At 41.0% G+C, this 19,641-nt stretch overlaps 1 protein-coding gene and 1 long non-coding RNA gene across 2 annotated transcripts; both read right to left on the minus strand.

The window, feature by feature from the left end:
* Nucleotides 1-237: 237 nt before the first annotated feature.
* On the minus strand, nt 238-7,370 carry LOC115134895 (zinc finger protein 239-like). Its single transcript, XM_065020366.1, has 2 exons — nt 6,833-7,370; nt 238-2,185 (listed from the first exon to the last, which is right to left on the minus strand). The coding sequence occupies exons 1-2, from the start codon at nt 6,984-6,986 to the stop codon at nt 1,407-1,409; spliced, it is 933 nt and encodes a 310-aa protein (XP_064876438.1). The 5' UTR covers nt 6,987-7,370; the 3' UTR covers nt 238-1,406.
* Nucleotides 7,371-11,027: 3,657 nt separating this feature from the next.
* On the minus strand, nt 11,028-14,007 carry LOC135572470 (uncharacterized). Its single transcript, XR_010464334.1, has 2 exons — nt 13,097-14,007; nt 11,028-11,316 (listed from the first exon to the last, which is right to left on the minus strand). It is a non-coding gene; the product is annotated as an uncharacterized LOC135572470 (long non-coding RNA).
* Nucleotides 14,008-19,641: the final 5,634 nt, after the last annotated feature.

Raw genomic sequence — 19,641 nt, forward strand, 5'->3', positions numbered from 1 at the left:
GCCTGTAACACCTTCCCCTTAAGACAACAAATATATCCTATATTTTTGATGGACAAGTTTTCTCACCACCAACAACTTCCATTTCACATTATAATCAACTACAATGCTTCACCTTCTACAATATAAACATGGTGTCTACTGGCTGTCAACAATTAAAAACACCTATTTCTAAATAATAATATACAATAGTACAATTTCTTTCAAAATTGTCTTTATAGAATCCGAAAACTCACTAGCTTCAAGAAATTTAGTCCACTTTTTATTTAACCTTTTTTTAACTAGGCAAGTCAGTTAAGAACAACTTATTATCGACAATGAAGGCCTAGGAACAGTGTGTTAACTGCCCTGTTCAGGGGCAGAACAAAATATTTTTACCTTGTCAGCTCATGGATTCGATCCAGCAACCTTTCGGTGACTGGTCCAACGCTCTAACCACTCGGCTACTGAAAGTACGTTGAAATTACGTTGTTTTAAAGTAATTTAAAAAATGACCCGAAATACATATTTTCAACAACATTTTGCTCGGTGGAATAGCCCCAATGTCAAAACACAGTTTTAAAGTGTCCAAATCAATAAACAATATTCAGAAACAGTTTGGGATATATTGAAAACCTAAACATAAAATGTGCTATGTACACAAACATCTGTTTGTAATAATCATATCAATAATAATCATATTACTTGTATTTTTTAAACAAGCTACTTATAAACTGCACAAGCATCAGAAACACTGTTGTTTTGACAAGTAACAATAAATCACCGATATCAATTAGGGGGGAAATCAGGTTGTACGTTGAAACTAAAACAACTAAAAAAACATGGAAATTGGAGATATCTTTCCCCTCACTGGTTAGAGGACAACCTAGTGAAGACAGTCAGCTACATTTTGGAGTGATGCATTAAAATTTAGGGGTCGCTAAACAAACGAACACAACACTTATTTGTCACAACTCATCGCAAAAATAATTTGTGCGAGAGGAGGGACGTCCTGTTAAAACCAACAGCTCAAAAACCACACGAAACCTGGGAATAATGTGTACATCCCTGGTTAGAGGACAATTTGTATAAAACAGAGTGCTTCATTTTGATTCAAGTGGGTCGCCAACACATCTCTTTTTTTGGTAGCCACTTTTTGTTAAATCACATAAATAGTAACTCTTTCAATTCAGAGCCTGGATTTTTCCGTGAGGCGAATATAAGTTGAAATCAATAGAACAGGGGGCAAATGATTACGGATCGACATTGTGACATTATCAAAATACTCCTTGTACAACATTGTGACATGAATTCATTGATATCATGAAACAACTCCTTCATGTATGAATTTTCTGATGTTTGATCCGAGGTATTTTATCAGATTATCTCTGGTCAAACTGATCACAGCTGGGATTTCTCTCCGGTATGTGTTATATGGTGTAAAGTTCGCTTGCTAGACGGAGTAAAACTCTTCCCGCATTCAGCACAGCTATAAGATTTCTCTCCTGTGTGTGTTTTCTCTGGTGTGACATCAGGCTGGTCGACTGAGTAAAACTCTTCCCACATTGAGCACAGCTATAAGGTCTCTCTACTGTGTGTGTTCTCTGGTGTATAGTCAGATAGCGAGATGTAGCAAAACTCTTCCCACATTGAGCACAGCTATAAGGTTTCTCTCCTGTGTGTGTTCTATGGTGTGATAGAGTGGTTGACCGAGTAAAACTCTTCCCACATTGAGCACAGCTATAAGGTTTCTCTCCTGTGTGTGTTCTCTTGTGTATAGTTAGATAGCTAGAAGTAGCAAAACTCTTCCCACATTGAGCACAGCTATAAGGTCTCTCTACTGTGTGTGTTCTCGGGTGTATAGTTAGATAGCGAGATTTAGTAAAACTCTTCCCACATTGAGCACAGCTATAAGGTTTCTCTCCTGTGTGTGTTCTATGGTGTGATATCAGGCTAGTTGACTGAGTAAAACTCTTCCCACGTTGTGTACAGCTAAAAGGTCTCTCTCCTATGTGGATTGTCTGATGAATTTTAATGCCTGATGAGGTGAATCTCTTCCCACAATCAGAGCAGCGGTGAGTTCTCTTCCCTGTGGGTCTCTGCTGGTGTTTCTTGAGGTGTTCTGATGTGGAGAGACTCTTCTCTGCCTTGTCAGCATCATGATGTTGTTGAAGCTCCCCAGAGGATCTACGATAGTCCCGTCTCTCTCCTGGATGAACAACAAAGTCAGACAGATGGTTAAAGGCCCACAACAGCAGAAATCCATTGTAAAAGTAAAAAAAAAAAAAGTTAAAATGAGCAAGAATAGTAATATTTTGCCTTGTTTTCACGTTAGTAGTAACATCGATGATTGAGGTATTCAAGTTGTGGAAAACCCTAAGCAATGTGCCAGACGACTTTTGGTCTCCAATATAGGACAATTTCGGTGTTTGCTAACATTGCGGCACGAGGGCGATGCACACACAATTTGGTTGTAGGAACTCCTCCCTGCTAACGGGGAAACCGCTAGTTATGGATGTAGTATATCTGGTAATGAGGAAACCACTAAGTTAAGGATGTAGTATATCTGCTAATGAGGAAACCGCTAGTTATGGATGTACTATATCTGCCAATGAGGAAACCGATAGTTATGGATGTACTATATCTGCCAGGAGCAAAAAAGGCGAGCAAAGATTTGTTTTTAACAATGTATTCTGAATGTGAATGGGGGAAAACTCAGGGGAGTAACCTCTATTTCCAGGTTGTTTATGAGTGCATTTCACACTACTTTGGATTATAATTGTAAGGCTCGTTTGAATGTCCTACTTAATATAATGTTTGTGTTATTGTCACAAATCAACTGCTTTATACTTTTAAAAAAAGTAAAATGCTCTTTGGCTAGCATATCCATCAGCCTGACAATTAGGGTTTGTACACTAAGTGTTTGCCAAATTGGCACAAAACTTCACATAACAACAACATAGACCTACTGTAAGACCCATAACTTCACCTAACAACAACATAGACCCACTGTAGAACCCTTAACAACAACAGATTAGACCTACTGTAGGACCACTAACAACAACATGCAGTGGGGAGAACAAGTAGTTGATACCACTGCCGATTTTGCAGGTTTTCCCACTTACAAAGCATGTAGAGGTCTGTAATTTTGATCATAGGTACACTTCAACTGTGAGACGGAATCTAAAACAAAAATCCAGAAAATCACATTGTATGATTTTTAAGTAATTAATTTACATTTTATTGCATGACAAAAGTATTTACCTGTTCTCCACTCATTACCTGTATTAACGGCACCTGAATTCGTTACCTGTTTAAAAGACACCTGTCCACACACTCAATCAAACAGACTCCAACCTCTCCACAATGGCCAAGACCAGGGACTGTGTAAGGACATCAGGGATAAAATTGCATCAAATACTTGTTCTTCCCACTGTAAACCTACTGTAGGACCCATAACTTAACCTGACAACAACATAGACCTACTACGCATATAGAAGTAGGACTAGTTTACCTGGCCGGAGCGCAAGGCCTATAAATGTGCCCATTTGGGGATGTCTGATAGTATTTCTGATTGTCTTAACGCACCACCACTAATGAGCTGAGGAACTTCTCATAGCAAATTTCTCTTCACCTCAAACAGCAAGTAAACAAAGTCTACTCAAAATCAATTGCAAGTGAGAATAGTTATTTAAAGTACTTCAAAAACATTTCCAGCTCTTGCCCCCACGATAACCAAAGGGAAAAATGTAACACGCTGATCCAGTGGAAATGTCATAAAATACCCGAGTACCTCTTATCCCTTCCACAAATAGCCAACAACTGTGTCTGTCCCGAACTCAATGGCGCGGGAAACCGAGTTCCCAGAATTATTTTAAACAAGGTTTCAAGTTCGTTGGAGACAGGCCATGTGATTTACAAGAAATTTATTTGCAATTTTTTACATAGTTGGCAATGGCAATAAAAGTAACTTTTAGACGTGTATAATTTTCATTTAGATTTAGAATGTAGATTAATCGCAGACAATGATTTTGAGATACTATTATCAATTACATGAAACTGTTCCATGAAAATGTGAATATTAAAATCAGATAAGTGCAGATCAGTATAAATGGTAAGATAAATTTGCACTCCAAATGTAGGTTGCCGACTACTTGTGTCGACTATTACCAGCACCGTCAGAATTTATGATCGCCAGCAGGAGGTGGTTCAGGAAGAGTTCTCTCTCTTCTGGTTGGGCATATTGATGTAATGGCATGAAATAAATATGATACAATGACTTATCAACAGCTCTAACAATTTGACCCCCACAGGAAATCTTCACCGGCAATTATAGTATATACTATATATCCTAGAAACCTGGTTAAACTAGCATTATGACATCATGGATGAATTCTAGAATATACTATATAGCCTAGAAACCTGGTTAAACTATCATTATGACACCATGGATGAATTCTAGTATATATGATATCGCCTAGAAACCTGGTTAAACTATCATTATGACATCATGGATGAATTCACTTTAATAATGTGATCGCTATACACCAAGTCACTTGGCTCTGTCATAACCTCACATGGTCTCTCCTATCATTGCTATGCAGACGGCACACAATTAATCTTCTCCTTTCCCCCTTCTGATGACCAGGTGGCGAATCGCATCTCTGCATGTCTGGCAGACATATCAGTGTGGATGACGGATCACCACCTCAGGCTGAACCTCGGCAAGACGGAGCTGCTCTTCCTCCCGGGGAAGGACTGCCCGTTCCATGATCTCGCCATCACGGTTGACAACTCCATTGTGTCCTCCTCCCAGAGCGCTAAGAACCTTGGCGTGATCCTGGACAACACCCTGTCGTTCTCAACTAACATCAAGGCGGTGGCCCGTTCTTGTAGGTTCATGCTCTACAACATCCGCAGAGTACGACCCTGCCTCACACAGGAAGCAGCGCAGGTCCTAATCCAGGCACTTGTCATCTCCAGTCTGGATTACTGCAACTCGCTGTTGGCTGGGCTCCCTGCCTGTGCCATTAAACCCCTACAACTCATCCAGAACGCCGCAGCCCGTCTGGTGTTCAACCTTCCCAAGTTCTCTCACGTCACCCCGCTCCTCCGCTCTCTCCACTGGCTTCCAGTTGAAGCTCGCATTCGCTACAAGACCATGGTGCTTGCCTACGGAGCTGTGAGGGGAACGGCACCTCAGTACCTCCAGGCTCTGATCAGGCCCTACACCCAAACAAGGGCACTGCGTTCATCCACCTCTGGCCTGCTCGCCTCCCTACCACTGAGGAAGTACAGTTCCCGCGCAGCCCAGTCAAAACTGTTCGCTGCTCTGGCCCCCCAATGGTGGAACAAACTCCCTCACGACGCCAGGACAGCGGAGTCAATCACCACCTTCCGGAGACACCTGAAACCCCACCTCTTTCAGGAATACCTAGGATAGGATAAAGTAATCCTTCTCACCCCCCTTAAAAGATTTAGATGCACTATTGTAAAGTGGCTGTTCCACTGGATGTCTTAAGGTGAACGCACCAATTTGTAAGTCGCTCTGGATAAGAGCGTCTGCTAAATGACTTAAATGTAAATGTAATGCCACTTTAATAATGGGAATTGATGGGAAATGATGTAAAATATATCACTAGCCACTTTAAACAATGCTACCTAATATAATGTTTACATACCCTACACTATTCATCTCATATGTATACGTATATACTGTACTCTATATCATCTACTGCATCCTTATGTAATACATGTATCACTGGCCACTAACTATGCCACTTTGTTTACATACTCATATGTATATACTGTACTCGACACCATCTACTGTATCTTGCCTATGCTGCTCTGTACCATCACTCATTCCTATATCTTTATGTACATATTCTTTATCCCCTTACACTGTGTATAAGACAGAAGTTTTGGAATTGTTAGCTTACTTGTTGGTTATTACTGCATTGTCGGAACTAGAAGCACAAGCATTTCGCTACACTCGCATTAACATCTGCTAACCCATGTGTATGTGACAAATAAAATTTGATTTGAATTCTAGTATATATGATTAGCCTAGAAACGTGGTTAAACTATTATTATGACATCATGGATGAAATCTAGAATTTACTATATAGCCTAGAAAACTGGTTAAACTATCATTATGACCTCATGCATGGCCAGTCGTTGTATTCATAGTGTAGTGAATTCAGGGGGAAGCCCTGAGCTGAACTCAAACCTGGGTCCAGCGACTGTCAAGCCAACACCTTTAAGTGTTACAACAAGATGTCTGAAATTCTTGACGAGGTCGCTAGATGTTGGGTTACGGTTTCTACAATAGCGTTCTCTATGAATCTGAGAGATGTTACACTTCTCCTTCCCCCATCCCTCAGATGTTTACCAAACAGAGTCTCTGTGCAGCCATTTTGTTGCGGTTAAAAAAAACTTTAAAAACCCAGCAATCGGCAGTTCAGACAATAACAAATCTGTAATTTCACCACTGTTTTGGTAAAAAGATGATTATGGGGTTGGAGAAATGTAACTACAGACAGACAGACCTATGGATGCAAGGACTGACCATCCATGATATCAACATTAGTTTTAACCATGTTGAGGCTATACAGTGTTGATTTACATTGTTTCTAAACATTAGAGTAAAAAAAAAAGCTTATTTGGGGATCCGATGGGGTACAACAGTTGAACTAAGCTCATGAAGCATGTGTTATATTCTTCAAAAATCAATGGCTATAAATAAATAATTTAAAAGTCACAATATGGATGTAGCAATTGCAGATTTCCGCTTTAACACCAAACATCAGTTCAACAACTGCAGAGTTTGTGTCTCTGTTTTTAGGACAGTACTCACTAGTGTTAATCAGGAAACGGTTTTTCAAAACCATCTTATGGCTAAATTCACCGTTAGAACCATTGGATGCCTTAAGATGCGTTTGGGAAACCGGGCCCAGATATCCAGTTTCCTCATTCTCTTCTTCCTCCTCCTTTTTCGGTTTAACAGTCATCTCCCACTCCTCATCTTTCAATCCATAAACTGCATCCTCCTCTCCTTTTACTCTGAACGCGTCTTCATCTTTCACAGTAACAGCCTCACACTCTACTTCTTGTTTTACTGTGATATCCTCTTCATTAGAAGGAGAGTAGCTTAGTGACCGCAAGGTCGGGATGTTAGCTATGCTAATGCTAACTTAACCAGTCCGCTAGCTGAATAATAACAACAACACCGTAAATATTCAATTAAATCGGATAACTAACTAGACGACAGAAGTGGTTTTAAAACACAGTGACTAATATACACTAACGCGTCTAAAGAGCTTTATTGGTTCAGCTATTTCATCTAGCAATCTACCGAGGTGGCTGACTAACTTGCTGCTGTTGAAAGAAGCGTTCCGTCCACTAGATTATACGTCACACTAACAGCATTGCCTTAAAGTCGCAGACCGCCATCTGCTGACTGGAGTGGGTAACGCAGTTGGGTAAATGTATATTTAATTTTCAGACAAGTTAAAGGGTAGGAATCTTTGACGTCAATAGGCCTAAAATATTAATTAGCCCCCACTAAATAAATCAATATCAATCAATATAATTATTTATGTGATTTCCTTTTTTCGTCAACTGCTCCATCGCATCTTAAACTTATGATCGGGCCGGCACTAGGACCAGGGTAGGCTGCTGCTGCACTAGTGACTGTTAGACTTTCTTCAGCAATGATGGCGGACAGAAATACTAGGAGAGAGGGGTACCTATTACACAGAACTGAACTGGATCAAAGATGGCTGACATAAATACTAGGAGAGATGGGGTACACCTACACAGAACTGAACTGGATCAAAGATGGTGGACATAAATACGAAGAGAGAGGGGTACCCCTACACAGAACTGAACTGGATCAAAGATGGCTGACAGAAATACTAGGAGAGATGGGGTACCTCTACACAGAATCAAAGATGGCGGAAGAAATACTAAAATGGAAGCAAATGGAAGGGATTATAACGTCATAACGAATCATGCAAAAAACATGTACAGTTGACAGGAATGTTAGTTAATGTAGAGACAAACGATTATGCATTTTTTTTAATCATAAAGTTAGTTTACGAAAATCGTGATTTAGCCAGCTGGCTGTCTAGCTAACATTAGCCAGCTGGCTGACAAGCTAACATTAGCAAGCTAGCTGACAAGCTAACATTAGCCAGCTAGCTGGGCTAGCTAACATGAACCAGCCTGCTGGGCTAGCTTTATGGGTGTTGTGACATGAGTATGAAATTGTCATTCTGGTTGTTTTAGGGACTCCTGAAACAACCAGCAAACCAGGCTGTAGTTTTGTGAAACAGTGGATGTATAGAATCTAGTTAGCTGAAGAATTTACTGCAAATTGAATGTTAAATTTTGTAAGCTTGCCTTGCTGATATTTGCCATGCAGATAGATTAAATAACGTAGCTAGCTATGTTCTTGCTTATTGTGCAGTGGATTATAAAAATCCCTGTATGCCTATGGATGTGTAGCTAGCTATCTAGCTGATCTGTGTATGGACCCAAACGTTTGGTATACATATTAGTTCAGAACCTAGCTATGAACCTCAGCTATCATAGCCAGTTGTATAAACTTCAAAACAGACTGAATGACATTAATGAAGCCTATGGATTGAGTAGAATATAATATCATGTTGTGCCAAGGATGCAGGTCGTATATACATGTAGTTATTACCATGCTTGAGATCCCCACATTGTCGCCTGTACATTTAATATATTCACTGATCATGTACTCTACCTTGGTAAATAAAGGTGCAGTTTAGGTATGAATGTCGTTGAGATTATTTTTCAGTCATATCCAATACCAGGAGTATCAAATTCCAGTCTTTGAATGACTGTGTCTGCATGTATGCATTACAATTATACACTTCAACAGTGTTTACCAATCTTGGTCCTGGGACATCAATGGTTACACATTGTAACTAATAGACTAGAAACAGGAGTTAACTAGTTAATTCATATATCCAGAAATATAATGTTAAAAAACAGAACACTACACTTCCTATGCATCATGTAAATACTCTAAAACCAGTTCATCTCAATATCTAATGCTCTTCATCTGCATTGATCTGATAAACACAGGATAGGTGGAGTTTTTCATCACATTACACTTCATTTCAACCAGTAGAGAATGTGAAACGCTTTATTGAAAAGATCATTATAAAAATAAGTTCAATCTGTACTTCAATGCACAGATGTTGTGCATTATAAAAACAGAGGAAGAATGAGGAGGTGGCGAGAGAGGTGTAAAAGACAGAAGGGGAAAGAGGTAAGCACATAGGAGCAGGGAAGGCATCACATGATTAATGAATCACAGTGCTACCTAAATATTCTCTCAGTTCATCACAATTACATAATAGTGTCTCTCGTCAGCCCAAAGGTCATCTTAAAAGTGGGTGAGGTGGCAATGATGGGACTGGGGGTTGGCATCTTCTCACATCAAAACATCTGCAGATGAGAGACAGATGGAGAGAGAGCATGTTTAAGCCTTGGGTTTTTATTTTTTATTCTAACATTGTTAGTCATCATTCAGGAGGTGAAATGCAAAACTGACCTTGGATCATTAACTCTGGGACTACTGCATCTATCTGTATTTCAATGTAAAGCATCTCTTTAATAATATTTCCTGTATAATATACACTGACCTTGGATCATTAACTCTGGGACTACTGCATATATCTGTATTTCAATATAAAGCATCTCTTTAATAATACTTCCTGTATAATATAAACTGACCGTGGATCATTAACTCTGGGACTACTGCATTTCTATCTGTATTTCAATGTAAAGCATCTCTTTAATAATACTTCCTGTTGACCTGACCAAGGAACTCTCACCTCTGATCATGCTGTGCCCTCTATGTAGCCAGTTCAGATGCAGGAGGGGTTCACCGACACAGCTGATATAACCTATAGGATTTAGGGAGAGAGGGATGAAGTGAAGGAGAGAGACTGTTATTGAGAAAATAAGGTAGTTAAAGCCACAGTGTTCAACAGGAATCTGTATGTGGCCTCACCTGGTGTCCACACCACACTAAGTGGCTGCAGAGTACTTTATGCTGAAAAACATGAACGGACCCACAAGGACAAACAATATAGCGTAGTTATAGAAATAATGAAGTGTCTTACTATTGGAAGGTGGAAGGAGCCACAGTTTTCCACCTGAGCCTGCTTACTGCACAACAAAATCCATCAACCAGACTGATTCATGAGTGTGTAGGTGTAGGTTAAAGGGTGTCTAATTATTCTACATTTTTTTCAATATGGGTGATTTAAAATAGCCTGTTTGGTTTTTGTACAGACATCACACCCTTACCTAAACAGCACCCTCACATGAGAAGTAGAAATCAAAGGGAGAGAAACTGTGAATTGAATAACTGCAGTTGACATTGCTAAGTAAATGGAAGAATACTCTTATTGCAATGTGAATGGCTCTTAAAAGAGCCTTTTGTTGTGCATAGTGTAGTCTATGGTGTTGCCAGGGAACAGCACCCTCTTTGAAGAAGTAGGAGGTGAAGATCTCTTGCACACGGATTGCCTCTCTTGCTGCGTTGATGGACCCCATCCCCATCCTTGAAACATCCTTGTTTTTAATGAATAATGACTAAATAATGTATACAGTTAACGTAGAAATATAACTAACAGAATTCTACCCTGTATTTCTAGTAGTGTTAAATAATGTTTGTTCATTAGGAAGGGGTTATGTAGCATAGATCTAGGAAGAAAGGAATATATGTGAGTGTAGAAAGAGAATGAAGAGGAGCATTAACCTATGTTTGAACCGACCTGGCTGTAACTCTGGAGAGATAAGATAGGACAGGGAGAGCCCCTCCAGAGCTCTAGTATCTGGGGGAGACTGGAACTGTCAGCTGAGTGGTTATAAACTGTTGTGAGACTCGTGAGAAAATCCCTATGTTTGTGTGTATGTATGTGCATAGGTTAGAATGTTATAAAAGGAACGTATTTGTGTATGCACGGCAGAGCTCTCGCAAATAAACTTGGATCTGATCAACTGTGAGCTTGGAATTCTGTCTGTTTTATTTAAGACCAGATAAAGATAATTGGAATTTATGAACATTGATTAAAAAATGACTGAACAATCCTGCAGAGCAGCAGACTTCTCTGGCACTTGGCGGTGAGCTGCAGGTCCCCTCCTGGTCCTCGAGTCCATCTTCATGAAGTTACGCAGGACACCGGTAGCCTTCACACACCTGAATTCCTCCAGGAGGCAGTCCCAGATGACCCTGGTCACCCGACCTTGCAGTGCCCTACACGGTAACTGTAGGAATCTCCAGTTACAAGGTATCTGGAGGAATATGGAAGACAATGTAATTACTAGACTGTTACATTACCAGGTTATTATGGATTACTAAAGTATAATATCCCTGATAGCAAATCATGATAACATTAGATTGATAGATGCATGGGCATACATACAGTGGGGCAAAAAAGTATTTAGTCAGCCACCAATTGTGCAAGTTCTCCCACTTAAAAAGATGAGAGAGGCCTGTAATTTTCATCATAGGTACACTTCAACTGACAGACAAAATGAGAATGAGAAAAAAAAATCCTGAAAATCACATTGTAGGATTTTTAATGAATTGTTTTGCAAATTATGGTAGAAAATAAGTATTTGGTCACCTACAAACAAGCAAGATTTCTGTCTCTCACAGACCTGTAACTTCTTATTTAAGAGGCTCCTCTGTCCTCCACTCGTTACCTGTATTAATGGCACCTGTTTGAACTTGTTATAAGTATAAAAGACACCTGTCCACAACCTCAAACAGTCACACTACAAACTCCACTATGGCCAAGACCAAAGAGCTGTCAAAGGACACCAGAAACAAAATTGTAGATCTGCACCAGGCTGGGAAGACCGAATCTGCAATAGGTAAGCAGCTTGGTTTGAAGAAAGCAACTGTGGGAGCAATTATTAGGAAATGGAAGACATACAAGACCACTGATAATCTCCCTTAATCTGGGGCTCCACGCAAGATCTCACCCCGTGCGGTCAAAATGATCACAAGAACGGTGAGCAAAAATCCCAGAACCACATGGGGGGACCTAGTGAATGACCTGCAGAGAGCTGGGACCAAAGTAACAAAGCCTACCATCAGTAACACACTACACCGCCAAGGACTCAAATCCTGCAGTGCCAGACGTGTCCCCCTGCTTAAGCCAGTACATGTCCAGGCCCGTCTGAAGTTTGCTAGAGTATTTGGATGATCCAGAAGAAGATTGGGAGAATGTAATTTGGTCAGATGAAACCAAAATATAACTTTTTGGTAAAAACTCAACTCAGCGTGTTTGGAGGACAAAGAATGCTGAGTTGCATCTAAAGAACACCATACCTACTGTGAAGCATGGGGGTGGAAACATCATGCTTTGGGGCTGATCCGTGTAAAGGAAAGAATTAATGGGTCCATGTATCGTGAGATTTTGATTGAAAACCTCCTTCCATCAGCAAGGGTATTGAAGATGAAACGTGGCTGGGTCTTTCAGCATGACAATGATCCCAAACTCACCGCCCGGGCAACGAAGGAGTGGCTTCGTAAGAAGCATTTCAAGGTCCTGGAGTGGTCTATCCAGTCTCCAGATCTCAACCCCATAGAAAATCTTTGGAGGGAGTTGAAAGTCTGTGTTGCCCAGCAACAGCCCCAAAACATCACTGCTCTAGAGGAGATCTGCATGGAGAAATGGGCCAAAATATCAGCAACAGTGTGTGAAAACCTTGTGAAGACTTACAGAAAACGTTTGACCTCTGTCATTGCCAACAAAGGGTATATAACAAAGTATTGAGATAAACTTTTGTATTTGACCAAATACTTATTTTCCACCATAATTTGCAAATAAATTCATAAAAAATCTTACAATGTGATTTTCTGGATTTATTTTCTCATTTTGTCTCTCATAGTTGAAGTGTACCTATGATGAGAATTATAGGCCTCTCTCATCTTTTTAAGTGGGAGAACTTGCACAATTGGTGGCTGACTAAATACTGTTTTGCCCCACTGTATGTGCATGTGTAGCATGTGACAATAACAGGATCATATCAATGACGGCATCACAAATGAATACAGAAATACCACTTGAAGCTTGATAATGAGTTGATCATTTGAATCAGCTGTGCAGTGCTGATGCAAAAACAACAATATGCCCCTCTTTGAGTCCCCAGGACTGAGAACCACTGCTCTTCATTGGGACCTCTTCATATGTAGACTGGCTTTCATAGAGCTCTTTATCTGAGGACAGAAAACCTCACAAGAAACAGACTTCATTATAGTCAAATTACACCACACTGAATATTATGTTACTATTATCTTAGTCCTCACTTTTAGGAACAGGAACTACACAAAAGTACATGCCTTATCCAGAATAGCCTCCTCTCTCACTGACAGTTGGGGCTGCTATCCTTTCACCCTCCATGGCTGTTAGCTAGCTACCTACAAATGCATTTGGAGTTTGTTTTTTCAGTGATAAATAGATAACTAGCTAATATTAAGTTAGGTAGCTGGTGAAATTTAATTCACTTAGATAGCTATCTATCTATACAGTATTTGAAGTTGGTTAGATAGGTAATTTATCAGCTCATTTGAGTTAGCCTGCACTGTAGCTAGTTAGCTAATAATACATTGTTTTTTTACATTTTCAAAATCCATTTACTTACTTACTTGAATAGGTTCTCCCAGCCATGTGGACAACTGGAAATAGGGCAGCAAAGTTTGTCACCAGAGCGTTTTAGAGGATATTACTAATGAACTATGTACCCATTTAATAACCAGACCTACATACAAACTTGTTCTGCTGAATTCTTGCCGGAGTCACAACGGGCGGCCTAAGCGGCACACAGCAATTTACCGCTATTTATCTAGTGTACATTCACCCTCAGTCACCTTGTCCTAGAGAGATTTACATGGTTATCAAAACATCACACCACGGTGAGCCTAAACAAAACACAGCCCTGTGGGAAAAATGAATGGTGGAAAAACTATGTGAACCATTTCCATGTTTGACCTGTAGTTGTTATGGATATTATGATTCTACAGCGCCCCACAGTGGACGGGTCACATTATGTTACATTGATAAAGCACACTTTATTTAACCTCCATGGCGGGTCACAATATGTTACATTGATAAAGCACACTTTATTTAACCTCCATGTCATCTTGTTTTTACATGGCGTTGTAGATTGCAGCGGTATACAGGATGTATTTGTGTTTTCAGTGTGTTTTTAAACCTTTCAGACAAAATGGATTCATCACAATGATAAAATAGTGCACTAACATTACAAAAAGGTCAAGTCTGACAGCCCAAACAAACACACACATTCTCAGTCAACAACACAAGTCAGAACAAAGCCTCTCGATTCTCTCAACCTGCTTGCTCCTTTTTGTTTTGTCAACTTTTCATTTGGGGGGTCAAGTTTGAGACCGGAGCTACAAGGCATGCTTCCAAATCGCTAAGCAGTAAACTTCAAAGCAGTGTGCTGATGCCTGTGTCACTTTATCAGCAGCACGTCATCAATGACGTCGGAAGATTCATTTCATCAAACAACCACCTGATTGGTTTGGTATTGGGCTCGTTCGACACTGCAGGAGACACTGCAGGTGACTGCTGACTGACTCATCTACAAATCACCTTGCATCATAAATAACTACTCATTATTATTTATAAATCAGTCAGCCAGTCACCGTTTACCCACAATGCAGCATGGATTTGATGCTCTCGAACACGGCCAGTGGTTTAATATATGACATAATGGCTATGCTGCTACGTTGTGGGATGTCATCTATAAAAATGTGGCTGTTCTAAATTCTGTGTAGCTCAAAGCCTTGAGTAATGAACCTATTTTTGACACAATTAGCTGGAAAGCATCAATGCTTCAGGAAGCTTTGTTTCCCCATCACTACTTTTCAGCATGTTCTCTGTGAAGTAGACTATGCGAGTTTTGTAACGTTTTCCACCTTGGCTAACTAGTGGGTTCTAACTTAGTGGGTTCTAACTGGTCTCCTGTAGTTGGGCTCCAGCTCGCTGACCATATGTAGTTGGCTAAATAGCTAATGTTAGCTGGCTGGCTAAGATAACTAAATATAGCTAACATTCTTTGATATTTTGTTAGATGGTGTTATGTATTTCCAAAACATTGGTTTACTTTAATCACTCAAGTCATGAGCGCAAACGATTGGTTTAATTTGAAGTTATACATGTGAAGATATTTCTGTTGTAGTTGACATCATAGGGAATAGGCTGGTCCTCCATATTACATCACACCTGACTTTGGCATTCTTCCGAATTCTGATTGGTTTCATGTATTAACTTCAAAAATAAAACAGTGGTGTGTAACTTTGCAATGAAACTTAAAACATTTTTGGGGGAAATATTTTATTTGATCTTTTATATACTTTACCGTAACTTAACCATTTTATTACCCTCCGTCACTCACTTGCAATGTTTCGATAATAAAGCATTTGACCTTTCCACTGCGTTAACAATGGAGGATTGGTTGATTTCCAGTTGAAGTATTTAAGATGATTGAGGAGAAAAGTATCGTCCAACCATCGGGTAACTTGTTTCATGCACATCAAAGGTGAGGGTGAATTTCAGATGTTCACTGCTTGTATTGATTAAGGAGTGGAATCGATGAAGTTCCTCTGCTGTCCTCTGGAATAGAAGGAACACGTAAAAATGAAGTCTTTTTTAGAGCCTGATGAGCTGCTAGAATGGATTGTTAGGGCTGACAATCACGTTCTTCTCAAACAACCCCGCATACAGATTGTCATAATTAGATGCTATTTTTTAAACTGCAATGACCATAATCCATTGCGCATTTTAAACGTTTTCTTTACTCAAGTATGACAATTGGGTACTTTTTACACCACTGTTTATTTTACACCTGCTATGTAAAAGAAACAGAAGAATGCAATGATGGTCAATGCTATCTGGTACCCTAAACACTACTGTAACCATTTTAAATGTCAACTTCAACGGGCTAGGTAGGTCCAAAGGATGTAGCTCTACCTGTAAATACATGATCTAAGTGATTGATGGTTGGTATTCAGCAGTCATAAAGCCTAATTTACTTTAATGAACTACTAAAATAGTGATTTTGTCAGACAGCATAGACTGTAGCTCTACACTTTATTGACTGACTGACCCATTCATTCTTCCATCCCTCTTCAGCCTTCCTCTCCTCTGAAGACCCAGTGAGGGTGGAGCTCAGTCAGAGAGCTGGTTAGGAAGAACACTTCTACAGCCAGAGAGGTGAGAGGTCACACATGGTTTAGATGGTAAATATTTCTCCTTAGCGGTTCATCACGTAAGCAAAAGGGAGTATGTTCCATCATCTATGTTTATTCACATTAGTGCAAAATGTCCACTGATACTGGTGTAATTTCTCACCCCTTTTGGCTGTATTAAAGTTAATTTCCTCTCAGACACATTTGTTCTTTGAAATTATGAAGGTAATTTGTGTAGAATGTACTTTTCCCCACATCTCTTTACATTGCTTATTTATATGCGGTGGTCTGACAGCATCCAGACTATGTCAAAGGCCCATCCTGGTAGACCTGAACCTAATGCAGCTTGGAGTGATCAGATGACAGAATTCACATTTAGGTGCCTTGAGTAACTGAGACCATAGATGCTCCACATCCATTACTTTGAATGTGTTTTATAATATGACTAAATGTGTTTCCTTCTGTGTTGCAGGGGCAGTCAAGAAATGGACACATGGTCCCCTTAGCGGTTCATCACGTCAGCAAAAGGGAATATGTTCCATCATCTATGTTAATTTACATTAGTGCAAATTGTCCACTGATATTTATTTAATTTCTCAACCCTTCTGGCTGTATGAAAGTTAATTTCCCCTCAGGCACACATATTTGTTCTTTGTTATTACCCGAGCAACTGCCTATACACCCGCTATCATTCAGAAGGCGATGTCAGTACAGGTGCATCAAAGCTGGGACCGAAAGACTGACAAACAGCTTCTATCTCAAGGCCATCAGACTGTTAAACAGGCATCATGAAATCATTGTCCCTTTAATGTTTACATATCTTGCATTTCTCATCTCATATGTATAAACTGTATCTCAGTATATCCTGCTCTGACATCGTTTATCCAAATATTCATAATTCCATTCCTTTACTTAGATTTGTGTGTATTAGGCATTTGTTGTGAAATTGTTAGATATTACTTGTTAGATATTGCTGCACTGTCGGAACTAGAAGGACAAGCATTTCGCTACACCCACAATAACATCTGCTGAACACCTGTATGTGACCAATAACATTTGATTTATTCAGTTGCCTGACTGCATCCAGACTGTAAAAACAAGTAAAAACAACAAATTAAATAAACAATTATTTAGTACACAAACAGAATTATAACTGAAAGACTAATGAGCATTCTACAGAATTTCCATTGATTAAAATATTAAGAATTGCATGCAATATCCAAATATCCCTAATATAGAAGAGTGGAACAAACAAAGAGTCACTGACAACAAAAAATTAAAGAGGTGGGGTTTAAGGAGGGGCTCTGAAAGACACTATGGGGTGTCCACTGAAAGTTGACTAGTAACAACAACTGGGACCTAAAACACACCCACTAAATCTGCCCAAGAAGCAGCAAACAAAAGAAAAACCCTCAACAAACTTAAAGACAGGAAGCAAACAAAAAAGGTGGTGGTTAAAATAATTTATTACCATCAATACCATTCATACTATTACAAAATCATAATTCTCATTCATTCTTAATAAAATTCTATTTACAAAAACATCAAACAAAAACAAACCTCAGGGGAGCATCGTCCCTCCCCGTCATACCTAACCAATACCTAACCCTTTCCCTATCTCCCCTTCCCTAATCTATCCCCTTACCAAACTCACTCTAACACTCCCAGCCCTAAACCCCCTTTCCACCTCTCCCGTGCCGCATGCTTCCCCCACTTCCTCTCCTCCCTCTTCATCCTCCCCCTCAAATCACCTTCCACCCTTCTCACTATCCCTTCCACCCCCCAATCTCTCCCTGTCTTGACTAAATTCTTCCTGGCTTCCCACAGTCCCTTTTTAAAGAGACTCATGAGAAGCCAGAGCAGAAACCTGTCCCTATCCGTTCCCTTTGCTCTCCCTACGCCTCTCTCTAGCCTAGCCCATGTCAAAACAAAATCACTCCTAACCACACCTAGCATCACCCGTGCCCTAGCCCATACTAGTCCGGCAAAGGCACAGTCCCAGAAGGCATGGCGCACAGTCTCCTCCCTGCCACAAGCAGATCTTGGACAGGTGGGGGATCGCACCAAACTATACCGGTACAAGATGGAAAGTACCGGCAAACGCTTATGAAGGCTCAACCAATTCAGGTCCTTGAGCCCGTTGTCCAGGCCCCGCGCCTGCACTCCCTCCCAGACCACTGACGAGATGCCCGCTACGGGCGCAGGACTCCCTGCCTGCCTGACCTCCTCGTACAGGTGCCTGTGGTCTAAACCTACTCGGGCAACTTCAACCTCGGGGTGCGCACGCAGCCACTTGGCCGCATGGCCAAAGTGCCATGGCAGCTGTTCCGCCCGAGGACCCGTGTTAGACCACACCATTACGCTTCTCGCCTGATACGAGAAGAACACCCGCAGGAGGTAACCGGACCGGATGAGCAAGCTCCGTCAACAAGAAAGAAACAAAAATCGTGTCCAGCTTGAGGGGGAAATGTGGTACCCCCCTACCTCCCTCCCCGATGGGACAGATCATGCGTGCCCTGGCGACCCACTCGCACCTGCCACTCCACATAAACTGAAACACAAGCCTCACTAGAGGCCTCCTCAGACAAGCCGGCAATGGGTAGATGTACGCCAAATACAAAAGAGACGGCAACACATCCACCTTTAGGACCAGGACTTTGCCCATAAAAGACAAATACCTAGCCTTCCACATTGCTAGCTTCCTCTGTACCACTGCGATACGCATGTTCCAGTTTAGCGTCGCTGAGCCGGAGGTCTCAAAATGAACCCCGAGAATCCTCAGGGCCCCTTCACAGAGAGATAACTCCCCAGGCATATCCGTTCTACCGCGCCATCTTCCGAAAAACTTGACGGAAGACTTTGCATGGTTCAGAACTGCTCCCGACGCTCGGGTGAAATCCCCAAAGATGGCAAGGGACCTTGTCAGGCACGAGTCCTTGCACAACAGCAAGGAAGTGTCGTCGGCATACTGCGTCATCTTAACACGCAGCCCACCACTTCCAGGGATCAACAAGCCTTCCACCCCTGTGTCTGCCCTAATGGCAGCCCCCAGAGGCTCCATGTACAGAACGAAGAGGAGAGCCGAGAGTGGACATCCCTGCCTGACCCCAGACGAGAGGTCAAAAACGTCACCTAAGTGACTATTTACACTAACTCGACACCCCGCTCCGACATATAAAGTACGGATCCATCCTATAAACTTCTCCCCAAATCCTAATCTACCTAACACCCTGAATAGAAAAGATCTATTCACGCGATCAAAAGCTTTCGCCTGATCTAGCGCTGCTACCATTAAAGGCAGCCCTCTATCTTCAACCCAAGCGATGGAATCCCTGATCAACTGTAGGTTCCATCTTATAGAGTGGCCCTCTACCCCGCACGTCTGATCCTCGCGG

Source organism: Oncorhynchus nerka, linkage group LG2, assembly GCF_034236695.1.
Source record: "Oncorhynchus nerka isolate Pitt River linkage group LG2, Oner_Uvic_2.0, whole genome shotgun sequence".
Taxonomy (NCBI): Eukaryota; Metazoa; Chordata; class Actinopteri; order Salmoniformes; family Salmonidae; genus Oncorhynchus; species Oncorhynchus nerka.

Coding starts and splice junctions, on each gene's coding strand:
- LOC115134895 (XM_065020366.1), bottom strand. CDS start 6,986: ATGACTGTTAAACCGAAAAAGGAGGAGGAAGAAGAGAATGAGGAAACT. Junction 2,186..6,832: donor CCGTTTCCTGATTAACACTA/GTGAGTACTGTC, acceptor TTGTTCATCCAG/GAGAGAGACGGGACTATCGT.